Below are 15003 nucleotides of genomic sequence, written 5' to 3'. Positions count from 1 at the left end.
TATTAATACTAGTGAGTAGAAGTGACTAGTAAGTATTTGATAGATTTAATATTTTTAAACTTAGTGAGTAGGTAAAAAGTAAATATTATTCCTAACTGCATAGTAAATACTAAATAATTAATATTACAAATTATTATTATTTATATATAAAGTATAGAACACTCAAGATTCATCCACTACAGACTTTAAGTGATAGTATATTAATGTATTACCTATATGAATGCTATGATTATCAACTATCATTATTTATTTATTGGATTGTTTCCACATTACTTTTTCAATTCTTTAGAAAAAAATGTATTTATTATTAATTTACTTTCATGACATTTTTTAATTTTTCCCGTAAATCCTAGTTTTTTTCGTCAAAACCATTTTTTTCGAAAAATTTTAAACCAAATTTTTCCGAAAAAACCCGGGTTACTACCTACGTATATATTCGAGCCTCATCACTTCCGGTCTGACATCGCTCTCACCTGCAGTTTCTTGAGGACGGCGCATCAAGCTAGTAATGCACACATATCAATCATCAATGTACGATGTAGGTATATACCTACCAATATTATTCACAGGTAAGGACTTCAACCGTTGTTTCCATATATATTGTAATTGTATTTCATAAATCATAATGTACGATTGTACTAAATAGGTATATAATTTAAAATTTAAAAAAACGCCCTATGTATTATTAGCACTATAATGTCATAATATAGTATATTTGGTTATGTATAGGTAGTAGGGCAGTAGGTATATATAATAATAATTAGTAACCGAATTGACCCAAGAAATCGTATACGTAAGATAGGCGGTTATTCTATTGACTGTTATAAATTTGTATTCAATTTGAATTTAATCACACTGCTATATACTCGTATAAAACGCATAGTATAGCTATACAGTCGCATAAAATAGCTATACAGCTATTCTCATATAATAATACCTACAAAACTTAAATTGAAGAAATTGTATGTTTGGTGCGATTTTTTTTCAATCGAAAACGCAATAATTAATTATTGTTACATTCTGTATTATATTTTGTTAAAAATGTGTATACAATTTTATAGTTTATAGGCATGAGGCATCAGTATGTCAAATGTCAATTTGAGACCCATCAGGCCCAGGCCAATGCACAGTAAGTTGGGGCACTTACTGTATTCGCGTACATTAGAACATCATAATATAACATATATGTTTGTATATTAATATATATTATATATTATGTACATATTATACATATATTAGGTATACCTAATACCCATATTTAATACTTAATCGTACAAGATAATATTAAAAAAAAAAAATACGTATCACAAGTAGTACATTTAATAATACAATAATATATATAAATAAATCAACAAATTACAATAATAATATTATATAATATATAAAGAAGTATGATAATTTTGATTTTCTAAGTTAATATTACGTACAATCACGGGGCACGTGTGCGTACGAAACGTATAATATTATAATATTAATAGTAGGTTTACAATATAATAATAATATAAAATATATAAGGAAAAGAAAACGATGAGATACGTCGGAATGCGTGTGTCGAGGAATAGTAATTTGACGCGCGCCAATGGACGAATGAAAAAGACGAACGACGGATTTCGAAACGTTCGATCAAATAATACTTAATACGATAATAATATATTATAATCAGCTAATGATGCATTGGTTTGTAATCGTTCTTGAACCATTCTATAATATAATAATTATTACTATTATAGATATAAAATGATACATACATTTGTCGCTCAAGGGATGTACTTAGCTCTGCAGTAAAAAACGTTATTGTGAGATTTTCTAATTATACCTCGTTTGAAATTAATTTGATTTTCATATAATGATATTGATTTTACAATAATTTTGTTTTGACTTTTCAGCGCAAAAATACAAATTCGAATCTATCTCTATATACGGTCTATTGTATATAATTGACGAAAAATCGAGGAAGATGCTAAAATAACAACGGTCAAGCAAAATCAGGTATAGGTATAACTGTACAAGAATAAGTTTACCTATAAGCCCGAGATTATTATGAAGGGTTTCAGAGTATATTTTTCAGAGCTACGGTCACCATCACTTTAAAATAGTTATCTCTATAAATAGATAAATCACTCTCCCCGTTGACACTTTATTTTTTATTCTTATCGAATCGATATGACAACTACAGGCCAAAAGACAATTTGTTCACGAGAAGCCAAATGTACGAAAAACTTCCTTTTGGTAATTTTGAAATCATATAATAAAATATAATACGACATGATTTGAATATTGTCATGATTGATATTGTAAACCAATTAAAATAGCTTCATTAAAAATTTAAATTATAATAAAATTGACTGTTAATCACAACTAGCTGATTACTGCACGGGTTACCCACCCTCTCAACCAACACACCGTTGACAGTAGTTGTAGGTATAATATACATGATGAAAATAAAAGTTTAATAATAAAAATAATGATAATAATAATAGTTTTAGCGCCACCACTGTAAAACGGTATGAAAAGACACAGTCAACAATATGATATAATAATAATTCATAATAGGACCTATACGGCCGTTACAGATTTATAGCGTCTCCGGTCGTGTGTTGAGCTTTATACGGTCTAAGTGGCGACCCATGTTGCCGTCGCTTGGTAGTCCTCTATAGTAGTAATAAAATAATAATAGTGGCGACGCAGCCCATCAGTAGGGCCTCCAGACGGCCAGGTCGGTGTGTTGTTGCTGCTGTTGTTGTCGGTCGCTGTACCGGCCGCCGATGGATATGATGTCGCCCGCCTGATGGTGTTCGTCTAGCGATACGGCAGGGGGTGGCGGTAAGAGTCCGATTTCGATGCCACGCGCGTTCCCTCCGCCACTGCCGGCCGCGCTGATGGTCAACTGCGCGGCCGGATTGCCGGCAGCCGCGACCGCGGCCAACGCGGCCACGTCGTCCACGACGTACTGGTGGTGTTCGGCCGCGGACGGGTCCTTGATGCTGTTGTTGTTGTTGTTGTTGTTGTTATTGTTGTTGATGTGCAACTGCTGCAGTTGGTGTTCGGCCGCGGAAGACGGCGCGTGCAGGTGCAGGTGTATCTGGTTCTGGTTCACCGTCGAGTACAGGTGTGGGTACAGCACCATCGTGGTGGGCGGCGGCACGGTTGGTGGTTCGGCGGTCATCTGTACCGGGTGGTGCGGCGGAGGCGGCGGTGGTGGCGGTGGTACCACTGCCGCGTTGTACTGGTACGCGACCGCGGCCGGATGGTGATGGTGGTGGTGGTACGACGACGGATGATGGTGATGGTGGTGTTCCGCGGTCGGCCAAGACGACGGGTAATAGCCGCCGCCGACGCCTGTTTCCAAATCCTGATGATGAAGCGCCGGTTTTAAGAGTTCCTGTTGGTGTTGCTGTTGGTGCTCATGTTGTTGTTGCTGTTGTTGTTGTTGGTGGTGGTGATGTTGGTGTTGTTGGTGCGTGCCACAAAAGTCTGCCATGTGGTTGTTTTGCTGTACTTCCGGATGACCGCTTCCGTACACTGCGCACAAACGAACAAGAAAAAACGTGTTTTATTAGTAACTAGCAAATACAGTAAATATTTGTTTAATAAAATGTTTAAAATACTTGATCAAAAAAGGAATTCAAAAATAGGCTTTATAATGTTATGTAAAACAATAAAAATATTATATTATTATGTGTATATATAACATACGAAAAACACCTGCAGTAAAGTTCAAACAACGATTGTCGAGTATATAGGTATATAATATTATTCAGATCAGAGAGTTCTGCAATAGTTTGAATAGAAGTATAGAACAGGCAGTTAGCAGGACAGTAGGCACAGAACTATATAATGACAACCACGGATTATGTAAAATGAACGAAGTGGGAAGAAGAAAAAGAAGGATTCAGTATAAATGTCTTATTAATATTTTGAGGCTCTAACCATTTATTTTTGATAAGTTTTATTTTTAAAAATTGACCGACTTTATGGATACGCAAGGCTATTAAAGTAGGTAACCTATAATTTTTTATTATTTTAATATTTAAAAAAAGTTTACTGTTTAATTAAATATGTATTCAATTTTGCAATTTCAGGCTTGCAGGTATCGAGCCTACAAAAGAGATTTAGGGTGCCAGGGTCATTGAGCTCTGAAAAAAGATTGAGTGTGTGTAAAAATACATATTAAAAAAAAATCAAGTATAGATTTTACAATCGAATTATAGGTATATTAGGAAGTATTTAAAAAATATACCTATAGTTATTCACCAAAGAGTATAATTTGATAACTACACAAAGTGTAAAGTGTAATATATAAGGTGATGAACTATAAGCGTGCTCACCTTCATTTTTCTTTAAACAATGTATTAATTAAAATTTTTTTTTTTGAAATTTTGAGTGTATATATGAACCATATTTTCAAATCTCAATTTTTTTTAATAATTATGTAGTTGCCCAAGGAAGGAAGATATGCGAACTTTTTTCATTTATAGAACATTAATTCTATAGATGATGAATGATGGATCTTCGAAGAACAACGGCGGGACAATGGGTATAGTGGGTACACATCTCGTAGTTATATAAATAACCGATCTAAAGACATTGATATAGGTATTCTATCTTGTTAGAGAGTACATATTATGATATTATTTTATATAATAAGTACGATCCGTTCGTCCAAACCTTAGCAATACCTTTTATATATTAAAAATTATAGCATACATGAGACGGGACCACAACATTTATTGCCCGTAATGACATATATATACGTGTAGGTATATAACCAGCTCCTTTGGGACGAACGTAAAATATTTATGGCGTTGACGTACTATTATATAATATTGTATATTACCTATGTATAGCATATTATACTACATAAATATGATATGGGGAGACATTTAACGCGTTAATGTATACAAGTCTCTCCGCGAGTTTTAATGCCGTTACCGGTTACGTTTATTTTTTCTACATACAGGGACCTAAGTAACTATTAGGTACACGTGGGGTCGTAGATGCCGACGACGACAATCCCATTACGATTTACAGGGCGGTTTGTGTACGGACACATGTTACTCGCCGTCATGAAATAAAAGGCTCATACAGTAATGACATATCATTATATCGTACGAAAACGACGTAAAATATATTAATGACAGGTCTCGATAACCTAATCACACTCGGAAATTTCATTATATTATACGGCTGGTTAAAGGTAGTAACCGATCGCGTAGGTAGTAGTACTGTACTGTAAGAATCCGACGGTCGTGGTTATGTGATTTTGTACGTGAAATATTATAATATAAAATATTATACTAGCTGTACGACCCCGGTCTTCACCAGGGAAAAATTTAACAAACATCAAATACAGCGCTTTAATATATTGTCGTGTCTCTGTTGTAGTGTAGCTTAATTCATGAGCAAATTGGCATCGGTGTACCTCGCTCTGTAAACTATAATTTGACCGATCCAATTACGAATCAAATTCGGTCGAGTATTTTTCAAGCCTATGAGCTACAAATATATTACATTTTGTAGTACCTACATTTTAATGACAAACAATTAATTAAATATTATTTTTTTTTATATAAAAAAAAATATGCGTAGCAATGCATGGAGCATGTCGGGTAGTATAATATACCATTTTTTTTTTAAATCTTATTTTTGTAACCAATAGCAACCCTATAAATGTACAAACAAACAATTTATTCGATTTTTGTGAGCCAAAACGAAATTCATGTTTGAGTTATTCTTTACTATATAATCTATAGCATCCTATAATGATTGAAAAACGAATCAAAGAACACTTCGTACGTTGATTTACTTTTCTCATTTCTCATTTCTCTTTTCATTTATTCATTAATTTAATAGGTAGGTAATATACAAATATTGAAATATACAATCACTGAATCACCGCTAATATTATGTACGTCGTACATAGTATTACACCTATAATACTTATAATTGGCGATTCTGCAGAACAATATAAAAAAACACCGACAGACATATATTATTATAATTATATGCTATCTATGCTTATTTTTAAACTATAAAATAATCACAATGAACGTCTTCCAACCTTAGAGCCGAGACTAATTATTATTTACAGATGACGTAATTACTTTAATACCGACGACTACACTTTTCGTCTATGGAACAGGTACCTACTGTACAATATAACAATGTCGTATTTTTTCGACGAAAATCTAAAAAACACGCATATAATATTATACGTTTCTGATTTCTATGGTATACCCAATATAACTAGAATGCTTATTATTACCCAGCGCCTACGATGATAGATAGAATAAATAATAAACATTATTGCCACGACAAGTCACGCGTCGGGTACGTCTAAGTGTCGAAACCGTACCAACTATAGACCTACGCCCAAATATTTCTTAATAGTGAAATACCTATATGCCTACATTGTTATTACAATCCATTCGAATCCATTTCACTGCTGCAAAAGTACCTATACTAGCTGTTTATTACTGCTTTGTTACGATATTATACTCACTACAAGTATGTGTGTGTGTGTGACGTGTGTCAGTGTTGGGTAGAAATTACCCGATGATGATTACAGTTTATATGGATTTTATCTATAACTGAATATTCATACATTTCATTATTCTATTTTTTCATAGTGAAATTATGTTATTTTTAACATCAATAGTACATTATCTTAATCCTTAAGTACTGACAAATTCAACGTGTGTTTATTTAATAAAATCCATGAATATTTAGTTATAGATAAGATCCATATAAATTGTAATCATCAGTTAATAGTAGAAATGGTTACCCAACACTGGGTGTGTGTGTGTGGATAGGAGCAGAGCAGGGCATTATTCGAACACGTTTTGTTTAATTATTCGAATAAAAATTTGCCAAACTCTAAGAGGAACGAAAATGTATTATATAATATATATAGGTGTTAGATTGTATTATCCTATTCGAAAACAGGCATATTCGATCGAAAATGGGTCCGAAGACGGAAGGACAATACGAATCATCCTATGTAAAAACTCGTTTGACAAGACATGATTATGCGATGTCTATACAACTTGAAGTATTTCTGTGGATTACGATGCTGTTCAAAGAGTAGATGTTGAGAATTATTTTCTGGGGGGGATCAAAAGTACCGAAATTAAATGCGAATTTATGCCAATTTCCGAGGATGTAATCGTACCAATTCTGTATGATATAATATAATCATAAAGATTTGAAAAACTATGTGGATGTTTAACCAAAATAATTATGACTTGTTTTCCATTGAAAAAAATTAGCAAATTTGCCACAAAAGCTTTAGACATACGAATATTTGAACAACTAGCTGATGTTTCAATAAGCTCATATGGTTTTTTCGTTTTTTTTTTTTTAACAATTTAATCGTTTAAACTTTTAAAAAAACCACTTATAGGCCGTTAAATGTTAACCTTTTAAAGTTGGTAAATTAATAATTTATGTGTTTGTCAATGTATATTATGTATCAATATGTTGTAATTTTAGACTAAAATAGTTAGTCGATTGCGATGTGTCGCCACAAATTTCGTGTATAGATTTCAACAAATAGTCTACATTACCATGTACAGGTATACCTATACGTATATGTAACATATAACCCAATATTATATCATTTGATTCGAACGAATGACCCGGGTGTTGGGGTGAACTCTGAGGATTTTTGCAATCTGAGAGCTTCTGAAGATAATATATACATGTGTATATTATATGAATATATAGGCACCTAATAATGTAGCTAATGTATATATATATATATAATATATAGGTGCGGATGCACGCGTAACCATCGCGTGACGAACACACACGACGCTAATCTTCCTCAAGTATCTATATAATATAATAATAATAATAATAAATATGATCTGCTCGGACGCTATATAATTCGCAGTAATCGATGCGCCCGTCCATGTTTCATATATTGTTTATCATTATAATATATTGTATTATTATACACGGTGCATAATTATATTTATATCATATAATATTATGTATAGGTATGTAATAGCGCGCATGTCTGCTGATCTCGTGCGTTCGCATACGGCTATAATATAGGTAGGCACCCGCAGTACCTAATTTTATTTGCAATTTTTCCGAGTGAACGAAAGTCGTATATAACATTATATAACGCCACTGAAAATAATATATATATTTTCGATAACGTACTAGAAATTCGTTGATTCAAACCGGTGTAAGATTATCCCAACACTATCCCAGTATCCCGTACCGGGATAATGCACCACCGTGTCAATGATGTGGTGCAACCATCCGGGTTCGTTTTTTTTTCTACTCCTCTACTCGCCCTATGCAGACTATAGTCTATTTAAGTATATTCGATTCAAATTAATAATTCGACTTTTGACATAATCTATTCACGCACACAAATTATATAGTTTTGTATACTATAAGTCTATAACCAGCAACGTGTAAATCGATAATTTCAGATTTATTTTATCAAAAGCGAAAACCTGCAAAATTGGCTGATATCATATCGTGTGACTACGACATGGTTTTAAAATATTATAAGTTATAAGATATAAGTTGTTCGAGTGCGTGTAATGTGTAAATGCCAATTTACAAGGATATTTATGATACTAAATTCATTATGTTTTGACACGATCGTCCGGGTCAGGCGTACCTATAGATGATACCTACAGTGATTCTATGAAATGTAATTGGGTAGGTGTAGTATATTGATAGATGTGGTATACCCGTATATGAGGTATCTATAGTATCGATGATTTTGCGGTCTATTGGCTGAAACTACATAAACGCACCGCGAAAACAGAAAAAACCGCTCACTATTGGCGCAGTAGGTAAAATAAATAAATATATTATTTTTACAATAAAATTTTTAGCCCTCAGTATATACTATATTTACTTATATATAAAGTAGGATAACTTCAAAGTATATTATAGAAGTTCAGATTTTGATTGAAAAATGTAAAAACAAAATTCGTCTGCTTATGATATTATTATTCGGTGCCATTGATACCGCAAAAAAAACAGAGTTGAATAAATTCAGTATTTAAACGTGAAAATGGGGTGAACAATGACCGCTGTGCATAATCATGAATCGCCCTAAATATACATTGTAAAACGGTCATTATCGTATATTATTCAATATTTTTATACTCACTGGCTGAGGGAGCGTCCATTGCCATGGTCGCGGCAGGTCCGGTGGTGTCGGGATACGCGGCGTATGCAGCTCCTCCAAGCGGCGCTGCACTTGGCGAATACGACGACGACGAATAACCACACCAGTTGCTCGACTCCGGCACGCCGACGGGTATGTCGGAATGTTCGTCTGAAAAGTTTACCGAAAATTAAAACCGAATCGGTCGAGATAACGCACGCCCGCGCATCGATACATGAAAACAGTTTATTTATATATACAATTATAATAATTATGATGTTTAATATTAATTATAATAATTCTCATCGTCCAAATACATATTGTAATGATATGCGCGTACAAAAAAAAATGGACGCGTGACTTTTTTGAGATGCTAGTGACGCAAGAGTGCACTGAAGAGTATAGCCAGAAAAATATATAACAATTAGCGGTCGCTACAATCGCAATAATTCTTTCGCGAATCGCACATTAGTTTGAATCATTTAAAGAACATAATAAGCAGCATTAACCTTCAAATTAGCTATTTAGAACGCCGATTCCCATGTAGGTTATGTTTATTGGTAGCAGGTACATTCGGTATAGTTGGTCTTGAAGTTCACGCGTCTTTCATATCATATTATGTAATTGTATAGACGGCTATAAACCTATTATACGTTATTGGCATATTAACAACATATTTTAGTGAGTTTAAGAACTAAACTTTTGACACTTGAAAATGCGTAAAGCTATTAAAACTAAAAAATATTATACTAATTAGGTTGGAAAGTAATTATAAGTATATTTTAGTATAGGTACTACGGTACTCGACATAACTTCGTACACAATTTTCTATTATGTATGTAATTAAATCAAAACATAAAACAATGTGATATAATATAATTCAATGATTGTTTGTGACATATAATATAGGTAATTTACGAGCAGGGAATAAACATAATCGATAACATGTAAGAACCTACGTAATAATATTATGTAGAGGTCTGAGGTACCTATACCATCGTACCGAGCCCCCCCAAAACCTAAATACCAGGAGCGGACCAGTGGGCATTTGACATAATATGTGTCCACTTGGCCGACAACCTAATCCCTGGATAGGACTCAAACCGTTAACTTGCGCTTTATAGACTACACAAGACGCGGTGTTAAGTCTATATTATTCACGCATCAATCATAATATCTCACCCGTCGAAATCGCTGTGGTGCTGCGGGGGGTTGTTGTTCTGCGACGAATTTAATACCATAAATTTCATACATTATTATAATATTATTGTGATGGTAATAATATAATGACGAAAATAGTATAAATATGTGTATTATTATTATTATAATTGTACACGCGTTAAAAAGGCGTCCCGCGGCCCGAAAGAGAAAGAGAAGACGGACGACAAATTGAACGAGACGCGGCGCGAGTACATTATTATTGTTGTTATTATTATTATTGTTATAATATGCAGTACCCACTCGAAAACGCAATTGTGATAAAGTCGTCATCGTCGCCGTCGGAGCGTGTGGCGACGGCGTCTACGGGGGCAGGGGAGAGGCCCGCGCTAGCGTATTAAAATATATTTGTAATAATATAATGGCTCATTAGTCATTGTCGTCAAATCGGAATGATGCACGGGCTGCACGGGCGGAGAAGAAAAGAGAACATGTTAATAATAAAATATATTTTTATAAAAAATTAATATAATCACTGCGGCAGCGCAGCAACAACGCGACGAGAACCCGTTGCAGACGGTACACGCACACAGCCACACACAGGTATGGTCCCATTCATTGTGCGCCATAATATAATATAATACATGTGTATAGAATAAAGTATAGGTACACAGGTATAGACCGTGTGCATACGCGTGGTAGATACATTTTTTCGGCGGTAAATAATTAATGGCCGACTGCGCTAAGGACATGCGATATTTCACGCGTCGAATGGATCTTCGTCGTCGCCGTCGACTCTTCATATATTATAATATCGTGTGTCTGTGTCAGTTTACGTGTGCGAGGGCGCGCGCGCGTCAGGACAATGCCTCGGGGCGAAAACGAAACAATATAATAATAACAGTTTTTATAATATAATAATAAAACGTTTGAAGAAATAACGCACGCACACTTATTGTCGGCCGCTCGTGTACTTATTATTATATTGAAGGCATTTATATATATATACATGTACCTACGTATATGCCTAATATATTATAACATATTACAATATATTATAGAGTCGTTTTGGGAGGAAAAATAATTTACAAAAATAAATCCTAATATAATGGAAATCGTCGAGTTTGTGACCGACGGGCCCCGCGGAGATGTGCATCGCGTACTGTTATATTGTTGTTGTGCAGGTACGTAGGATATGTGTGCGGTTGAAAAATCGACGGATGTATCGTATAATATAGTCCGCACTCGCATGCGATGATGATGATGACGTCGCGTCCGTATATAATAGAATAAGACGTGTTACAGGTATATGCGTATATGGTTACTATACTATGATATAATATATAATAAATATAAATGCTTTTTTCAAGTTAAAAGTGAGCGACCTGTGAACAGCCGTTTAATATTCACGAGTCGAAGACCCGCGAGTGGTGTTTTACCGAGATTTATGATACCGCTTTCGGTTTTTCTATTTCTTAAAAAAAGAATGTATATATATTATATATTATATATATACGAGTACTGCGTGGAAAGCATTCGTCAAAAAGCATTCCGTATATATTGATAATAATATATTATATTATAGGTGTAGGTACCGGGTGATCTGGTGATCATTAATCGAAGTGCGAAAACGATATATTATATTATCGACTATTATCCTTTATATAATATCATATTATGCATGTATACCTTCGTTGCACATAATATAATAAATACAAACAACACACGCGTTCGGTAATATATTGACTTTAACGCCTACGGTTTGACTACAATATAATTAATATCATAATATGGTATACATGCGTTTGTGTGTGTTGATACATCTACAGCTACGTAGTTTTGAAAAATATGTACTTGAGTTATGTTGTGATTACTGATTTGAGATTTTTCAACGAGTTGGGTTCGTATTTCACTGAGGTTCGGTCATAATTAAGGCACAATCGAAATGTTCACTTCCAAAATGTTGAGCTTTTACTATTTAAATTTATGATTTACGAAATAATAGTGCATGCACGTGTGTTTAAAACGATATTAACTTCTAGAATTTTTCATTTTCGATCAAGTAAAATGTTTCACTTAAAACGTCAAAATACCAATGGTAATTTAGTAGGGATGAAACATTATTTTTTCAAACATGCATATTGCATTATAACAGATTTTTATGTACCTACATGATAAAAATTAAAAACCATCCATACCCATCAACCTATTTGTTTCTTTCACACGAATTTACACCGTTGACAGAGGAGTGTATACAATATGTATATTATCTGAATTATGAATTACATGTTAGAATGATAGTTTTTGATATTGTAACCTATAGTTAATAAATCTAAAAACTAGGTATACCCAGACCTTACTCCTTAAATGCTATAAATAGCATAAAAAACAAAATTAATCCAAGTGACATCGTAGTTCTCATTCAAAATAAACTTGATAAAGCTAATAAAATCAACAAAAAACAAATATTATGCATCTGGATTCCATGACTCGACGTCATCAAAGGTAATGAAACCGTGGACCAATATTCCAAACTTGATGTATCCAACACAGACACGACCGTATTGGACCAAATCCCCTAAGACGACTTCAAAATATCTGTTAAAACACACATAAAAAAAAAATGGCAAATCCTTTGGAATAACCAGTACACAAGACTGAATCAGATTAAGAGAACAACCTTTAGATGGAAAAACCCAAATCTCACTAAAAAGGATGAAACTATATAATAAATCGACTAAGAATCGGGCAATCAAGGTTAACTCATGGATTTCTCATGTCAATAGAAGAACCCCCCATGTGCGAAGCTTGTGGTACACAACTCACTGTAAAACATATATCCTAACGGAATGCCAATGATTCGGACAGGAGCAACTCTCAGGAGCAAACCTCAGTATGTCCAAAACTCTCGACGCGACGCCTGTTTTGGACCCTATCCGTAACAAAACAAGAAAATCCTTAAATTTTTTAATTTTTAAAACAAACAAATTGAATTGAATTGTTATATGAATGTAACATAATATTATTAATACTTTAAATAATTGCGACTAGTAATTAAGACACTGTAACTATAAAATGGACCTTGCTGCCCAGTTGTAATAAAGATTAATAAAAACAAAAAGAAACCAGCTATATGAAACTGTCCATTAAAAAGTTAAGACGCATGTGTGACCTTAAAAAATAAGAACCAGAACTACTACTCGTATATTATAGTTTAAAATATATGCCATATAGTTAGCACGTGGTTACATCTAGCCCGTAATTGGTCAGACATGACGAACTGTATAATATGTGTATTGTGTATAGTATGCAAATAATATACCTACACGAAAACCACAACATAATATTATAATAATATGAATATTATGTATAACATACTGTATTATTGTATATTTGTATGGCTATGGCAAATGATAATTCCATGTAAACAAAAATAATGATTTTTAATGTGTGTGTTCAAACTTATATCAATCGTTCTCGTGTATAGGCTTATAATAATATTATGTTCTATGTATAACTATAATATAAGAGTAGGTAATATATATATTTTTTTTTTATTATTGATCTTGAGCCCGGCAGCTGGGGCCATTAGCTATTTTTAGTTTTTACTGTAGGTTATTAAGTCGGTAGGGGGAGGAACACGTATGTGTTTAGTTTGGCAGAATTTTTGATTGGGCACCCGTAGGTATCTGCCATGCCCGGGTGGGGGATGGCGACACTTGTTCTCCGGACACCGTGACTTGTCCGAAGAAAAATGCCGCCCATTGCCTAGGAATCGAACTCAGGTCGACTGCGTCGCAGCCGACGCCTTAGTCCGCTCGGCCACTCCGTCCCCCAGGTAATATATTATTAATATATTACATTGTGTTCGGTAGATATAGTGTCCATTTATAGAACAGCTGATGGTAAATCGTATTTATTTTTTTTCTTAATCTTTATAAACGGCGAACGATATATTTAATTTTAACGACCGTTTTGAGTTTAAAGACGAATAATACTAAGGGACTTGTCACTCTTCATTTGATCGATCTACAATCTACTATTAGGTAAATGCTGCTATGTATTATAAATTATAATAATTAACTATATTGAATAAAATGTTCACATGTTGACAAGTCAAAGTAAAAATGAATGACTTAATAACCATTATATAAAAGAAATCAAACGCGTGAAACAAATTTGATGTAGGTACTTCCCTATATCTGCAGGCGTCGCGGTCGTACCAATATGCAATATGCATGCTTTCTGAACAATTTTTTTCTTCGATATCTCGTGGTTTTTGATTTACTGCGTTTTTGCAGGCCACCCAGCCCGTTAAACTATACACGCGTTACTATACAGTATTACAGTATATAAACCTACTATTTAGGTATATTAATACTATAAGGTATAATAATATGTACCGAAAATAAAGACATCCGATAGTGCGAGTATGGATAAAAAACGAAATTAAAAAAAAATAAAACCTCACAGCATGCGTATAATATTTAGGTATTACCCGCCACATATTATAATAATAATAATATGAGGTATAATATTTTGTACGCCGTCGACGGTTGTCCGGAAATCGATCACAAGGGATGTGGTTTCTCGCGTGTACACACACACATATATATATATACATATTATAATATAATCTAATACAGTGTTGGGTTATTTACGTTATAATAATATTTTACGTTATATTTCTCGCAGTACCGACGCGT

General features: G+C 33.8%; 1 protein-coding gene across 2 annotated transcripts in view; it reads right to left on the bottom strand.

Moving 5' to 3' along the window:
* Nucleotides 1–1302: 1302 nt before the first annotated feature.
* The window catches only part of LOC132947035 (protein lozenge-like), a 46604-nt gene continuing 32903 nt past the window's right edge, over nucleotides 1303–15003 (bottom strand). For both annotated transcript variants that reach the window (XM_061017212.1, XM_061017213.1), the window contains exons 4-5: nucleotides 9143–9310; nucleotides 1303–3522 (exon numbers count right to left, since the gene is read on the bottom strand). In XM_061017212.1, the coding sequence (XP_060873195.1) occupies nucleotides 2693–3522; nucleotides 9143–9310 (998 nt within the window). In that variant the 3' untranslated portion in view covers nucleotides 1303–2692. The remainder of the gene's footprint in view (nucleotides 3523–9142; nucleotides 9311–15003) is intronic.

Source organism: Metopolophium dirhodum, chromosome 6 (genome assembly GCF_019925205.1).
Source record: "Metopolophium dirhodum isolate CAU chromosome 6, ASM1992520v1, whole genome shotgun sequence".
NCBI classification, from domain to species: Eukaryota; Metazoa; Arthropoda; class Insecta; order Hemiptera; family Aphididae; genus Metopolophium; species Metopolophium dirhodum.
This window is presented reverse-complemented; position numbering and strand designations above follow the sequence as displayed.